Source organism: Podarcis pityusensis (assembly GCF_964106645.2).
Source record: "Podarcis pityusensis genome assembly, chromosome: 8".
NCBI lineage: Eukaryota > Metazoa > Chordata > Lepidosauria > Squamata > Lacertidae > Podarcis > Podarcis pityusensis.
Genome location: NC_138033.1, coordinates 19,850,556 through 19,866,497, shown reverse-complemented (window position 1 = coordinate 19,866,497; position 15,942 = coordinate 19,850,556). Strand labels below are relative to the sequence as shown.

At 41.0% G+C, this 15,942-nt stretch overlaps 1 protein-coding gene across 1 annotated transcript; it reads left to right on the top strand.

Annotated features, from left to right (window-relative positions):
- Positions 1–19: 19 nt before the first annotated feature.
- On the top strand, positions 20–15,201 carry STX12 (syntaxin 12). The gene is made up of 9 exons (XM_081016619.1): positions 20–283; positions 4,601–4,670; positions 5,381–5,480; positions 7,245–7,382; positions 8,544–8,587; positions 9,588–9,693; positions 10,959–11,031; positions 12,188–12,270; positions 13,726–15,201. The coding sequence occupies exons 1-9, from the start codon at positions 175–177 to the stop codon at positions 13,816–13,818; spliced, it is 816 nt and encodes a 271-aa protein (XP_080872745.1). The 5' UTR covers positions 20–174; the 3' UTR covers positions 13,819–15,201.
- The last annotated feature ends 741 nt before the right edge of the window (positions 15,202–15,942 follow it).

The following is a 15,942-nucleotide window of genomic DNA, read 5'->3' as shown; positions in this document are numbered from 1 at the left end:
CGCGCCTGCGCGGAGCAGGGGAAAAGAAGGCAGGGCCTTGTCCTTTGCGCGTGCGTCTTCGTGAAGGCGGCGGAAGCGGCGCTAGTCAGATTCGGCTGACCCTGACACAGATCCTGTGTTGTTTATTGTGTGTTTTCCCTTCTTTCGTTTTCTGTCCGGGTTTCAGGCTCGGCCATGTCGTACGGCCCGTTAGAGACGTACCGGCCCGGGGGGCTTCCGCCCCGGGACTTCAGCGCCATTATCCAGACCTGCAGCACCAATGTACAGCGCCTGGCACAATGCAGTGAGTGAAAACCGCTTCCTCCCCTTCCCCACACGACCCGCTGTGTCTTAAGTCTTGCCCCCTCAGGCCTCCTGAATTCTGTCCCCCGACCGCCTAAACAATCTCTGTTACCGCCCCCCTGTCATGTGTTCCACCTCCCAACGCCGCCTTATCCTCCTCAGATTCGTCTTTTTTTTTTCTTTTAAGATCCCGCCTTTCCGTTTACAATACGTTCAAGGCGGCTCACAGCTCCCTAAGGCAATTTCTCGACCTTCTGTACACTTGATTCCTTTAGCTGCAGTGGCAGGCAGTTCCAAGGGCCCCTATTTAGCAAACTTTAATCCGCAGGGACTGCCCGCTCTCTACCCCGATGGTCTATTAAAGACAATATTTAAAACCGATAGAAAGCCATTATAATCCCTCGCCCCCATGGCTCTCTCTCTTTTTTTTAAGGCCCACTTTTTCCCCAATAGGTCCGTCCCCCCCCCCCTTATCTACACCCCACATCCTGCCTTTCCTCCGTGTTTCTGTCATAAGGATTATTTTATTTATTTATTTGGTTTGGTCTGCATCATAAAGTATTGCTTTCAAAAAATACAGTAAAATAGACCAACATAAACAAGAGGAAGCAAGATCTGTATTTATAACAAAAGAAGAAGTTAAAGCCACAGGCAGTCTCATTATTCATATTCAGAATGAGTGGGAGAATTATTGCAAAGGGATGAGTCAATCTCTGCTCATTGCTACCTTGCCCATGCTTCACCTAATAGCTTCCTAACAATTATAAATATCACTGAGGCCACTTCACGTGTTCTTTGTTGACTAAAAGGCAATCACTTTATTGTAGTCAAGAGGTGTGACCTGCATATAGAATATAATGGCCCTGTGGTTATGTATTTCATTGTGTGTCTTAATTCTGCCAAACCATTGACATCTCTTCTGGTTTCCCTATGTGTACATGTAGCAAAATACACTTGCATGTGATCACTGCGTAACAGTCTCTATATATTGTTTCCAGCTACACAAAAGTGCTTTTGAGGAAGGCAAGAACAGTCTCTGAAATTGTCTTGAGTCTAGTTAGTAAGGGCCCATCCAACCTCATCTTAATATGGAACATGTACCCTTTAATTCCCCCTCATCAATACAATCATCACCAGAGAGAGCTGCTGTCCCAAACTTTCTCCTTCCTAAATCTGGACAGTTTCCCGGTCCTTCAAAAATCCAAAAAGGACATATGCTTCCTTTTAAAAGTGCCCCTGTCAGCTTGGGGCATCTTTGGTTCTCTCTTTTTTTTTTTTTTTAATGTGAAGCAACTTCTTCAAAGGTGGGGTTCCTTGAAACAGCATATAGTGGAAAACAGGGAGAACTGATGCCAAAACTCTGGGTTAAAATCATATCAGAATATAAACTGCTCAAGTATAGATTGCAAGAGGACAAAGCCCTTATGTAAAACAAGGGTTTTATGGGCAAATCGGGATGGGCCTTAAGAGACCTATTTGCCATGTCGTTTCTTTGACTTTTATTTATGCCTAGAGCTCACCCAGTCTTAAGTCTGACAACAGTGCCTAGAAAATATACATAGTTACCTGTCTGATCCCTTTCTCCTGCTCCCATTTGCAAATGCTACAGAAGGAAGAAAGGACAGACTTCTTGAGCTTTGAAAGACTTTCCAATTTTTATGTATAAATTAATATCTGAAGTGGAAATGTACAGAGGAACACAGCTACAGTCATACCTCGGGTTACAGCCACTTCAGGTTGCGTTTTTTCGGGTTGCGGACTGCCGAAACCTGGAAGTACCGGAACGGATTACTTCTGGGTTTCGGCAGTCGTGCATGCACAGAAGCGCTAAATCATGCTTTGCGCATGCGGAGAAGCCCCGAATCGCAACCCGTGCGTGCACAGACGCAGGTTGCGAACGCTGCAGGTTGCGAACGAATCTCGCACGGATCACATTCGCAACCCGAGCGTCCACTGTACTACTTTTGTGGCTGGGAAAAAATAATCTTGCAGCTCCTACTCTACTGCACTGCAGCCTTTCCACTAGTCCTGATCTCAGATGCTGTGGAGCTAAATAAGGGCTGGGGGGAGTAGACAATTTGCATAAGCAGTTAGTTTCAATTATTAGCTACCTTTAGTAACATTTGTGTCTCCTTTGATATTGGTAGGTATAGATATAAAACAACCTCCAGAGGTTACATTTTGCCTCTGTAGTTCATGACTGGGAGCATGAGAAGTATGCTAGAAAAAAGACAATTGCCCTTTCCCCAGATGCATCCCATGTTTTATTTTTTAATATTGTAAACCACTCTGATTTTTTTAATATAAATAATGGTGTATAAATATTTTAGTAAATAAATTATTTGTTACATATGTTTCTCACCTTTCTATCAAAAAATGCCTAAAGCAGCTATTACCAAGGCACACAAAAACCAAGCAATATATCACAATAAAACAATATAAGATCAGGTTAAGGTGTTCAGTGTGAGGCAGAAAAAGGTCCTCCTTTCCTTCCACTCTGCATTTTTAATCTGAAATCTTAGGCGCAGTATTGCACCCAGAGCTAAGAAACTACTCACGCTACTGAAATTCCCTGGTGCAAAATGTGCCTAGAACAATGGGAGTTTGAACACTGGGTGGCTCCATTTGGGGTCAAACAGCAAGGGGGACAAAACTGAACCCTGTAGGAAACCACAGGTCAACTTCAACGGCATTGAGCAACAATTGCCTGATGCTGTTCCCAGGAAACAGTCCTAGTACTAGGAGCAGACCCACCATACCATGGTGTCGTCTACTTCCCACTCACCGAATCACTCAAGGAGTTTACTGTAGTTGATGGTATCAAAAGCTGCTGAGAGTAAGAGAACCAGCGGGGTTGTCGTCCTCCTGCCCTTCTGCCACCTAGGTGTCTAGTGCACTTTAGGTGTTATACCTGGACTTGAAGCTGGACTGAAATTGGCCTAGATAATCCACATTTTCTGAGCAGACTTGTAGCTGAACTGTAGCCACACTCTGAAGCTAATTAGGAAGCTGTGGCCCAGTTTGCACATAATGCTAAACTGTGGTTTGATGAACCTCTGTGAGCACAAAGTGTTTGGCTTGCATGCTTCCCATCCCATGTAGCCACAAGATGGGGAGCAGCAGCATGCGAGTATGACACTTTCTTGGGTTCATAGAGATTTGTCCACCTAACACTAAACCAGGATTTAGTGTTATGCTGAAACAGTCAAATGTGCATGCTCTGCCAGACTAATATTCAAGAGAACTGTTCTGTGATTCTGCACAAGTAATTCACAATTGCAAGATTTTTTATATTTTCGGGCTTTATTTAAGCATTGTTACAGACTAGCTTGATTTCATCATGTTCGCAACCTAGCACAAGCAAGCCATGAGTGTTAGGACTATATATACTGTATTTGCTTATAACTCTCAGAAGGTGTTTATTATGTCTGATTTAATTATCTGTTCTGTGGTTTACTGACATAAGGCCAAAATAAGCATCAACCTGGGACTGAACAGTTTTGAAATGTGAATGCAGAATAGTTCTCTTCCTGTCTCTGTCTTTGAACCTGTCTCTACCTCATCTCAATTCATCTTTCAAAAAGTTGCTATTTGTACAAGAAAAAAGGAAGGAAGTCACTGAAATATATATTAATATTAAGTTCCAAAGAAAGACTTCCTGCCCATTCCTATGGAAATTTACAAGAAGTCAGTCCCATTGAATTCAGTGGGGGGTATGATTTATTAATCTGATGCTCTCTAGTTATTTGAGTCTACAACCCCGATTGGCCATGTTGGCTGAACATGGTTGTTGGCTGTGCTGGTTGGGGCTGATATGAGTTGTACCCCAAGGTATCTAGAGAGCACTAGGTCAGTGAAGGCTACAATAGGGTTCCCAAGTCTGTCGTCTTCTCCCCAACCTCCCTCCCTTTTTATTTTAGATTTAACCTTTGCACTGTCACTTACTTGTTTTATTGCTGCTTTGTACTTTGTCACTTATTGCTGACAGATGTAGTGATTTCAGAAGCAGTTTTTTAATCGATTGAAGTTTTCTTCCAGTACTCTCTACAGTCATAACAATATTTTTTTAATTAATTCATTGAAAGACAACTTTGTGTTGCCCCAAAGAACGTCTCCTTCTGAAAATAGTGAAATCCCCTTTAAATTCCTTTTGAAGCTTTAGGCTAAACACACCACTGAAATGGATGCAACCTATCCTCAAGTAATTATAGTTAGGATCAGGCTATGATTTGAGCAATGTTTTTTTCCCCTGGCAATACGTCCTTAGAGGAGAACTTTTATGCACAATGATAACGCACAATCAACTTTGCTTCCACAGCTTCTCAGATAAAGAACTTGATGAGTCAGCTGGGAACTAAGCAGGACTCCAGCAAACTGCAGGAAAACCTGTACGTATGACCTGAGCAGTTCTTAAAGTGCACATTACAATGGCAAACCCAAATACTTGGATAAATTTTGAATATCCTGCATGGGCAGTAGAATGTGGTTGGTTGAAGAGATGATGCCACTTCAGTCTGCAAGGGGAGGCATAGCATTTTTTAATACTCTCCTGTTTGTGTATCCCACAAAATAAAATAGCTATAGTATTTTAAGGAGAGGGGTTTTAGCCCAGACTGCTGCCTGTTGTGCTAGTACACTACTTTGGGTAAGTTCATATAGGGCAGGGATGGGGAATCTACAGATTCTGTTGGACTTTTAGTCCCATCAGCTTCTGCCAGCATGGCTAATGTAGCAGAACATTCATGAATGTGATTCTCCACCTGCAGTCTAAAAAACTGCCCATTCTACATCAAGACTTCCCCATCTCATGCGGCTGCATCTGTAGGCCAGTGGACACAGTAACAAACTGCTGGACAACTTGTTAATTCCAAAGAGACTAGAAATGCTTATACGGAAGGAATGTCTATTCACTTCTGGGGGAAATGAAATTTAGTATTGGGAGGCACTCAACAAGAATCATGTGGCTGTCCTAAATTGCTGCATAACCGAGTGAATGAAAAATTAGATTTGTGGGTAGCATAGTTCCTGTTTATGTGCTCAAGCTTCCATTTTGAAGAGTCTAGAAATCAAAGCTGAAAAATGTATTCTTTTTTCATAGACAGCAGTTGCAGAACACAGCAAACCGGCTTGCCAAAGAGACCAATGAATACCTGAAGGAGCTGGGCTCCCTGCCACTCCCCTTATCTGCATCGGAACAGGTATCTGAGTCTTCTGTGCTGCGATAGGTTGGAAGGAAAGCTTATTTCTTGAAAATGGCGATATTAGTGATGTTTTTAATGGAATACCAACATCATTGTTTTGATGGGATGTGTAGGATACTGTGAAAAGGTGAGTGAGGTCCATTTAGAGCAGGGATGGTTAACCTGTGGACCACAGCCACCAGCATAGGCAACAGTCAGGAATGATGGAGATTGTAATGCACCAACATGGGGAGCCCACAGGTTTCCCATCCCTAATTTAAAGGCTGAACTCTTTATATCTGCAATTTACTGGCACATGGTGGTTTTTCCATTGGAATGTAATTAGTATTCTGTGGAAGAGGGTTAATCCCTCATTTCCATCTGCTGTAGTGAGTGAGGAAACAACAGATGGTTGAAGGCAAGGGAATCTTTCAGTATCTGCTAGTGCATGAAATGGATGTAAACACTCAGTTTTAGGACTCTAAATGCTAGTCTAAAGCTGAATGTTATCTAGGCCAGTTCTTTTCCCTTCCCAGGCTGCTAATGTTCATATATCGAGCCATAAATGTAGACTGGTATTTGCCTACAGCAGATATGAGATGCTGTGGGTGTCTAATAACAAGCAAGATCTGCTGCTCTCCTCAACACCTGACAAGCAGATGAGGTGACTAGCTTTGGGCAAGACACAGTGCAGAGAAGTGTTTGAAATGATAATAGGAAGATTCAGCACATGGGCTAATACTAATACTAAAGTTAAGAGGCCAGCTTTTAAGACTGCCTGTGTATTGCCTGTGTACCTCTGCTTGTGTGTAACAAGGCTTTATCCACTTCTGTATTATTTTGCTTTGCAAACCACGGAGGAAGGGAGAAAGAGGTTAAATGGGGGGGGGGATCACTTCTGCTTAACTATGACCTATTGATGAACTTCCCCATGTCATATCAAATGGTAGCACAGCTGAAAGTGAGGGGCTTTTATTTCAGTGTGTAATGCCAATAAACAATAAGAGAGATTATTGCCCAAGTAGCACTGCGATGATAGTCAGCTGAAACTCCTCTTTCACTTCCCTGCCCCATTCCTGCCTACAGCTTCTGTAGAACATTCTTAAGTAGTTTGCCTTTTTGCTCACTGCTGCACCAGCAAACAAAAGACAAGTTGTCTATGGAGCTGCAAAAAAAGTTAAATAAATATGTATCCCACTAACTTCAAAAGAAGATGGAATGGAGGCTGGGCAAAGGAATCCAAGCCCTTGACGTGCTGTGCTGGAGGGGGTTTGGATGGAGCAGAGGTCTCCTTCCGCCCAGCCCTGCTGGGCTTCACCAGCTTTGTCTAGGGGAGAAGCTCCAACATCAGCAAGGGAGTTCTACTGGGGAGGAGCACCTCAGTGCACCCATCTGCCCAAATGTTAGACCAGAGCTATTGAACTGGTATGAGCAATCGGGCTGATCAAGCATAGCCAGAGGTTAGGATTGCAGCCTTAGTCCACTTTGCTCAGTTGCATTTCTGTTGTCAGATGCCTATAAACTACAGTATAGACCCAGAAACATGTACTGGAAATGCTGTGGTTTGTGTGTCTCCTCCCTCACAGTTTGTGAAGCTGTACTTTGATCTGTGGAACAAGGTGTTATTTCCACCTTGGAAATAACCCTTGGAAATCCTGTTGGAATACTGTTACAAACAGAATCCATAAAAGGTAGAAATAAGGCATATACATCTCCTTGTTATTGGATGCTCCTTTTTGCTGTTCTACACAATAAGCCATGGACATAATTTGTGTTTTCTAGCGCCAGCAGAAACTTCAGAAGGAACGTTTAATGAATGACTTTTCCGCAGCCTTAAATAACTTTCAAGCAGTGCAAAGAAGAGTGTCTGAAAAAGAAAAGGAGACTGTTGCCCGGGCAAGAGCTGGTTCTCGTCTTTCTGTAAGTTTGTCAGCCAAGCCTCTCCTAAAGAAAAAGGCTGTTACAGGCTCCGTTCAAATGTTTCTTTTTAAGCATTTAAATGCTTTGCATTGTATCCTGTAAACATGACAGTTCTTGACCCTGGTTTTAGCTAGGGTTCATAACAGATCCTATACTCTGCCTATTCTGTGAGGTTGAGATTACTCTTTCAGCAAACACAGTACCAAAATATAGTTGAAGTGTGTTCAGAATACACCATGATTCCCACTTGGAGGCAATACATACAACAACAACAACAACAACAACAACACCCCCTGCCACAAACAAATTTTAAAGGTCAGAGATTGTTTAATCAGCCAAGGGCATCATACCTTGGTAGGTCATCCTACCAAGAACAGACTTCTGATGCGTTGTATTGATCTGGGAAGCCTACCAGGGTAAGTGCTTTGCTGAGGGACAGTTACTTCCTGGGACTATGAGTCAAAGCCACCCCTTGAACCACAGTAATTAGGTGAATTCTCCTATCTGTATTTTTTTAATGTTGAATAAGGTTCCTGCTCCCACTAAAACTCTTCCAAAACACTGCATTAAAATGGTTTCTCCCCTGCATTGGGGAGTTTCTCCCTCCTTCAGCATTGAGGTCAGCATTGGGCAAGTTGGGTGAGTAGATAGGAGTCTGACTAATTCCCATATTTAAGGACAGGAAGCAATACTCCTAGTCATGTGAGTAGTGATCCTGGATTGCATATGTTTCCCTTGCACACACTTGTGGCACACACAGGATTAAGAGGATTAATTATAGTGAGTGATCATGCCGTGCAACAGAGGGCTTGACTGATGAGATCACTATCCCTTCCTATTTAGTTTTGCTCTGTTCAAGTTATTGGTGTTTTTTAGAAACAAAAAACGCCCAACTTCCTGTACTGGTTATTAGCCACCTTGAAAGCTTAGTTTGAAAGGCAACCTTAAAATCTTTTAGCTAAAAATAAGTTATCTTCTCTTGACTATCACAAAGCCTTTTAATCTATCATTCTTTGTCCTGCCCATTGAAATCAGCAGGACATGAAGACAATACTGATAGTGATCAGGCATTATAATGCTTCAGTGTTTCGTCACATCCTCCAGCCTACTTAGTACAAACCTTACCTTGTTGACTGATGAGAACTAAATTGTTTTTTTCAGGGAGATGACAGGTCCAGGGAAGAACAGCTGGTCTCATTTGACAGGTAATGTTTCCTTCTTTAAAGTTATAAATAATTTTAATCTCTTCAAATGCAATCATATCTCTTAATCATATCTCTTGACTTGGGGGAAAATGGGTGGGGAACAGGGGGTGGGGGACAGGCATTGGTGAATTAACAATGTGTTCCAATAGTACATAAGCTTCTTACTCTTGAATCAGAACAAAAATGGCCCATTTCAGATGTCAGGCTGATGTGCTCCCTTGATATCTCTCTGATTCTCTCACTTACTTCCCAGTTTGCATCAATGATGGCCAAGACCTGAACCATGGTCTTTATCCAGACTTTGGAAATTGAGTTTGAACCATGGCTTCAATTCTGGCTTAGAAGCAAACTGGTTTGTGGGCACTTGTTTGCGGCATCTGGTTTCAGCAAGTAATTGTTAACGCAAACCAGGAAGAGAGAGAGGTAATTTGGGAGGGTTAGGAGGGAGCGTGCCAGTCTTGGACACAGCTCTGATTGTCAAACTTTAGCTGAGCTGTAACATCTCAGTCAGACCTGTTGCACTTAAGTATAAATACAGATCCTGATTTTTACCAACATAATTTTTACATTTGACTGTAGGGGGCAGAGTTGCAAGAAAACTCTGACTCTCTATGTGATAGGACATTTCAGATTATTTTCTTGGTACTTTCAGTCCCAATGAACTATTAGCATGCATATGGTCGCCAGTTTATGTGTTTTAATTCACTTTAGGATGATGTCTGCAAGCTTTTGAAACCTAGGTGGCAAAAATACATCAATACCTATAAAAACAGCTTCAGATTTTTCTGGAGTAGTAGACTTATGATCTGAGCATAGGAATTTCATTGGAGAAACAGGATAAAACAGACAAATATTTTTGCAATAAATTGTGAAATAGGTAAGTGATTATTTGGAGAGCACTCTCCCTCCTTTAATACAAATCAGGCATTTAGGTGAAAATCCAAGTGAGTATTCAGTAATAGTTGGAATAGCAGACTGTAATGTAGCATTCTCCCTGCAGCAATGAAGAGTGGAATCAGATGCAGTCTCAAGAGGAAGACGTAGCAATAACAGAACAAGATCTTGAACTAATTAAGGAGAGAGAAACTGCCATTAGGCAATTGGAGGTGAGTGGATTAGGACTTGAACCAGATGCAAAGTTTTAAAAATTGCTTTGTTGTATTTAAATAGGTCTAAGCGAGAAGACTTTGAGGTTCTTCTGAACCACACTGGTCCCATCTGTATTTTCTTTAATTGCATACTGGGATACACTGTAACTCAGCAATGGGGAACCTCTGACCCACAGGAATCTTGACCTGCCAGGGGGTAAAATTTGGCTCATGAGGCCATTTTTTGGGGAAGCCATGCCCACATGCCATTCATCGGATATGTGGGGGGGGGGGTGTTTCATTCTGCATTAACTGTATGCTCCAGTACCCCGTTGGGAATGGATGAATACAACCAAAACAGAAGAGTTCCATGCTGCTTTTTGAACCTCTGAAAGCTACAGGTTTAAAGAGCAGTTGGGTACAGTGGGGTTTGAAAGCCCTTTTGCAAGCAGTCCCACACTGCTTTTCAAACAACCCTGTACTGCACTTTGAAGTCCTGACAGATGGGGCAAAGTATCTGTAAAGTACAGTATCGGTTCAGCTGAGCTACCCCCTGGGAAGCTGTCAAGTCTCAACCTTTTTTTCACCAGTATACAGTAATGCCTTGTTGAAATACTTATCACAAATTTATCACACAGCCCTAACATATACACAGTCAAAGATTGGGGTAAGTGTTCAGAAAACATAGGCTGTGACTCTCTTGAATTTGCCGAAAGGGAGGAGTGAAGGATGTGGCTATCCCAGGCCAGAGACAAATGTAGGAGCTACTAGGAAAAGGAAGGAGATCTGCTTGAAGGAGGTATAAGCAGGTCAGATGGGCAAGAAGCAGCACTTTGGAATATAGGAACCAGACAGATGGAGCCAATGCTGTTTCTTTGGTGTTGAACGGGGGATAAGTTATAGAAACTCATCCAAGTTTTGAAGACAGAGACCTCTTCATAAATTCTGGAAAATGTGGTTGTAAATGTTTCATCTCAAAGGGATGTGAGGACTTGGATCCAAAAATAAAAATGTAATTTTAATTTTTGGCATTTTTATACCACCCTATTAACTATGTCATCTCAAAGGTTTGTAAATAATACTAAGACAGTTTCCCAGGGGTCACTTTTCAGGGGATCAGACTACTATAGCAGAAAAGTAGGCAGGAAAGCCTCATCATGTGGGTGTTGTTATTTAGATCTAAACCATAGCAGAGTGGATGTCCATTTGTGTTACTTTTTCAAATGGGTTCTGTAAGCATGCAGTTTGGAGAGAATAACTCTTCATGACCTTTTTCCTTTCAGGCAGATATCCTGGATGTGAACCAGATATTTAAAGATTTGGCTATGATGATCCATGATCAGGGAGACATGATTGGTAAGATGATACCTGTGTTTGCTATGACAGTTTCCCTCCAAATTGCTAATTGTGCAACTTTTTATGGATGCTTATGGTTATATGTTCAGCCTATGGTGTGTTACTAGCTGCGAATCCATATTGGAGATCTTTGAAACAAATTGAGTGTTCTTTGTGCCAGGCAGTGTGCTCCAAATATATCATTTGACTTGAACTATTGTATATAAGCTGTCGCTGAACCAGTAGCAGAAACTGATTTGGCTTCTTTTGAGTTGATTTGATAATGCTGCAAGTGTAAGAAAATGTGTGGACACATTAGATACTTGCACAGGAGCATTCTCATTTTAAACTTTTCTTTTTTAAAAAATTGGGCAAAATAGAGGCATTTTTTACCACTTCAGAAGGTGGGGCCTAAAGTACTTGTTCACGCTATACCTTTTGAAAATGAGCCAGTAGTAGTTTGTCAGTGGTTTATGAGACACAGTATATCAGGGCTCACAGCACCTGTGATTTTTATGATAAAACAATTTTATATACTGACTAAGCAGGCTTTATTTCAAAAAGTGAAAACCTGGACACAAAAGTTGTTGGGGTTACCATACATCCGGATTTTCCTGACATTTTCCCAATTTCCACCCGGACACTGCTTCCGACTGCTGTATGTCCAGGAAATTCTGGACGTATGGCAACCCTCATTATAGCAATGTTTAATAGTAGGGGTGGGAAAGCTGTGTCCCTTGGTCTTATTTCATGTGGGTGGAAGGAGAATAGAAAGGCGAGGAAGATCAAAATGGTGCAAAAAAAAATGAAACCAGATGGAGCAAATGGAAGGGTCAGGTGAGGAGTTCTTTGCCAGCATTGCCTGACCTCTGGCAAAGGTGAGCATTCCCTGCCCTGCCAGCCCACCAGGCAAGCAGGAAGGGTGATAGGAATAGAAGCAAGTGACCCCATCCAAGTTAGTTAGTTAGTTAGTTAGTTAGTTGTATTTCATAAAATTCAGAGTTTAACTCTGGCCCCACCCACCACCACTCCATAGGTTACTCCTGCGGGAATGGAGCCCTCGACAGAACAAGATTCCCAATCACCGGTATACAGGCTGTTGTTGTTGTTGTTGTTGTTATATATACAGACTGTTGTAAGAGAATTGTACATCTGTGTGCGCTCTTCTTCCCTATAGATAGTATAGAAGCAAATGTAGAAAATGCAGAAGTCCACGTGGAAAGTGCCAATGACCAGTTACAAAGAGCCGCTTATTATCAGGTAACAATGTCTGCACAACCACTTTAAAAGGAAGGGATGTGGGAGCGGAATCAGTCTTGCTAAGTTTCTTCAGAAAAGAGAAAGCAAAGCCTCTTGAAACCGACGGATTGGATTCCAGCTACGTTCTGTTCAGAGAAGACCCTTTGAAATTAATGGATCTAAGTTAGTCTTGCCCATTAATTTCAGTGAGCTGGCTCTAATATTGGATACCACCCATGGTTCTTCTAAAACAAAAGGAAAATGGTATCTACATACTTCTCTTTTTCAATTCCTTGTGACACCTTGAAATTCAAACTGATGGAAAAATGCATAGCTTTTAATGTAGAGATTCTTCCCAGTGAATTTGCCCTTTGCACAATCTAGAGGCAGTAAGCACAACTGAAGTCTATATATGAGGACCTGTAACAGAGTGGTGGAAAGCTAGAATTGCCTATTGTTGAACCCGGGACCTTATGTACACCAACATCCTACCCACTTGACTGTGTCCTTTCTTCTCTTGAATTTCTAACACATTCTATTTCTATCTCCCGGACTGTGTGGCACCATCTTAAAATATTAATGTTAAAGCTACATGAAAAGTGCAAATGATACATGGCCAATGACATATTTATTACAGGTATTTATGTATTGCCCTTTAATAAAATTTTGCGTGTGGTTTACAATAATATTCAGTAATTAAAATGGCAGAAATAACTATAAAAACAACTAAACTGTAAATCTCAAGTAGAATAGAACAAGGGGGGAAGCCTGCCATGAGACACTGAGTTTAAAAGGCTTAAGAAAATGATATCTTTGCTTGGCACTGGAATTATGAAAGAGTGATGTCTAGCAAGCATTTCGTAACTGAAGCACCAACACTGAAAAGGCTCTGGTAGCCACTTCAGAAAATTTCCCTATGTTAAAAATACAGAAGCAAAATAAGCCAATATCCCCCACACCTATCAATAAAGCATTTTTTTATCTGACAGTCGTGATTATTACATTGCTAGCAATTCAGAAATGTGCACAGAGCAACCTATGCATGAACAGGCATTTTCATCGTTTTTCTGAACAGCATTTATCATATGCCCAAACCTGCTGGTGTTTTTTAAACAGGGGAATTGGAAAGGAGCTTTCAATGCAGTATGGAGCCTTAATGAAAAGGAGAAGTGGGAAAGCCCCACTTGGTGCACAAATCTACCTGGTTGCTTCTCTCAGTCAACACCACTAGCAATAAATTTGTACCTTCTATTGCTTCCTTTTAAATACATGTTAAATATTCAGGCTTGATAGTTTAAGTACTCTTTTGACAATTTCTGTTGTTGTCCTCCTCTTGTTGATATCTTGTTCCTTTTCTCTTTGGTTAAGTATTGCGTCCAAACACATCCCACCTTCCTATTGTAATGAGCTGAATGTTGTTTTCTTACCATCTTCCCAGTGTAAATGGATTTTTCCCTATTTGTTTTCTTTTAACAGAAGAAATCTCGTAAGAAGATCTGTATCCTGATTCTTGGTCTGTCTGTGGCTGTTCTAATCCTGGGACTCATTATCTGGCAGGCATCAAAATGAAGCCCTTATGTGGAACTGAATGAATTGCAGAGTTGTTGTTTTCCTCCCCAAAGGGAAAACAAGTAGACAAACCCTGTGGAATGAATTGATTGAGAGGAGATGAAACACAAACTGGTTTTCCTCTAGTAATTATAATATATAGAAACTAACATGAAGATAACTAGTTATTGGATTTAGTGAACCATGAAGACAGTATTTATCAGTTAATGTAAAATTATTTTATGTAATCAAACTTGTGGGGTTTTTTTGTTTACTATACTATTGCTGTCCTGAATATAAAGTGTTGGAGAGTGTGATCGGTAACCTGTTAATTGACAACATACACTACAAATTTAACTTTTTAAAAATACATACTGCTTTTATAAGCGACTTGCATAGGAATAACTTCTGAGAACGCCAGAATCTCACTAACTAAGCAACTCTCCAATGAATTTGTTGCTGTGATCCAGAGATTTGCTTTAAGAGTGTGCGGTGAGCTGCAACTCTTTTTCAGTTCCTCTGCTGCCTTGTATACCACTTCTGAAACTTCCAGAAGTTGCTCTTCATTGCAGCATGGTAGTCTTGTGATTAAAAGTCCAAGCTACACAGTAGCCTTTGTTTTAAACTTCTCAAGAGAACTTTAAACATCTCCCATCTTTTTTAATGGTATACCATGAAAAATGTTTTGGTCACTTGCATTTGGAACTGAGAATGTACTCTGTGATTACTTTTCTGAGCTAGAGATATTTGTACCTAGTATTCAGTAAGAGGTTTTCTCCTTGATCCATTTTTGTGGTGACAGTGAATCATTTAGCAGTGTGTCCAAATGTATTGTTGCCTAATGAAGCTGTATTTGATGGTGGGCTGCTTTACTCTTGTCTTCCCAACTTGTACCTCTAAGCCCATATATTATACATTTGCAGCACGTAAAAAATACAGCACAGAGCCTGTAATGGGTAAAAAATGGAGGTGGCATAGAAAAATAGTTATACATTTTGTGAGCAACTATGGCAAATCTGTCTTTCCAAGAGAAGATTTTCACCTTTGCAGGCTAGGAACGTTACTTATCTCCTTTGGCTGAGAGATCTGACCTAGACCTTTTCTCTGCTCTGAATTGCTGGGTAGAGCTCTTAGGTCTATTCCACTCCTGCAGGATAACTGATGTAAAAAAAAAGGCTGAAAAGTTGACTTGTTTATAGACTTGTAGCAATTTCTTGGGTAGAATTGTAAATCTTTTTACTGACACACTAACTATTTATTCTTTTTCACATTTTACTTATTGAAATTACTAAACTGTGAAAGTTGGCGCTGGAGAAGATTGATGCCCTCAGTTGCACATCTTTCTTTGCACTATTGCTCCATCATTCCATCCATTTAACTGTCAATAAACATTTTTTTAAAGTGTTTTGACATTGTGTATTTTCTTCAGCTCAGACCTAAATGCAAGGATCAAATCACTTTCAATGCCTGGAGAAAACAACAGTCTTTGGGTAAAGTCTTTGACATTCCGATAATTTATTATGCTGCTAGTTTTTGCTATACTGGACTTGTTTGGAAGGAAGCACATAATATAATTTAATAAATTTTATAGTTAATGCTTCTGACGTGAATTTGTATCTGGAAGTTTGCATCATAATAAATTAGTTTTTAAAACAAGTGACAGGAACGTCTGAAATGCTGTTCCTGATATAGTGTATGCCTCATTCTGTGAGGTTTTTTTTTAAAAAAGAAAAGTGGAAATGGATAATATGCACAGGGTCATCAGCAATTGGGAACCAATGGATTAGAGCTAATAGTTTTATCAAAATCTTGCTCAGGAGATGCCAGTGTTACAAAAAGTTAGATAATTTAATGCAATGATTGGTAACGTGCATCACGACGCTTCTTCCCCTTTTATGTGTAATGTGCTTATGCCATCTGTAAAACAGTAAGAAATGAATTACACATCAAAAATAGGTGAAAGGGAGGAAAATGAGAGTGAAGCCTGCAGATTGCGGTTAAGGAGCGGGCCGAGTTGAGGAATGAGGCGAAGCCCAGCGCTCCGCATTGGGCCGTTTGGACTTCTGCCGTCAACATGGCCGCCGCCGCCGCGGCATCCCATGCAACTGACAGACATCGGAGCTGAAGCGTAAGCGCGCCGCCAGG

Excerpts from the sequence above, each read along its gene's own strand:
- STX12 (XM_081016619.1), top strand. The coding sequence starts at position 175 with ATGTCGTACGGCCCGTTAGAGACGTACCGGCCCGGGGGGCTTCCGCCC. Across the intron at positions 8,588-9,587 it reads CAGCTGGTCTCATTTGACAG|CAATGAAGAGTGGAATCAGA; the intron begins GTAATGTTTCCT and ends TTCTCCCTGCAG. Across the intron at positions 12,271-13,725 it reads AAAGAGCCGCTTATTATCAG|AAGAAATCTCGTAAGAAGAT; the intron begins GTAACAATGTCT and ends TTCTTTTAACAG.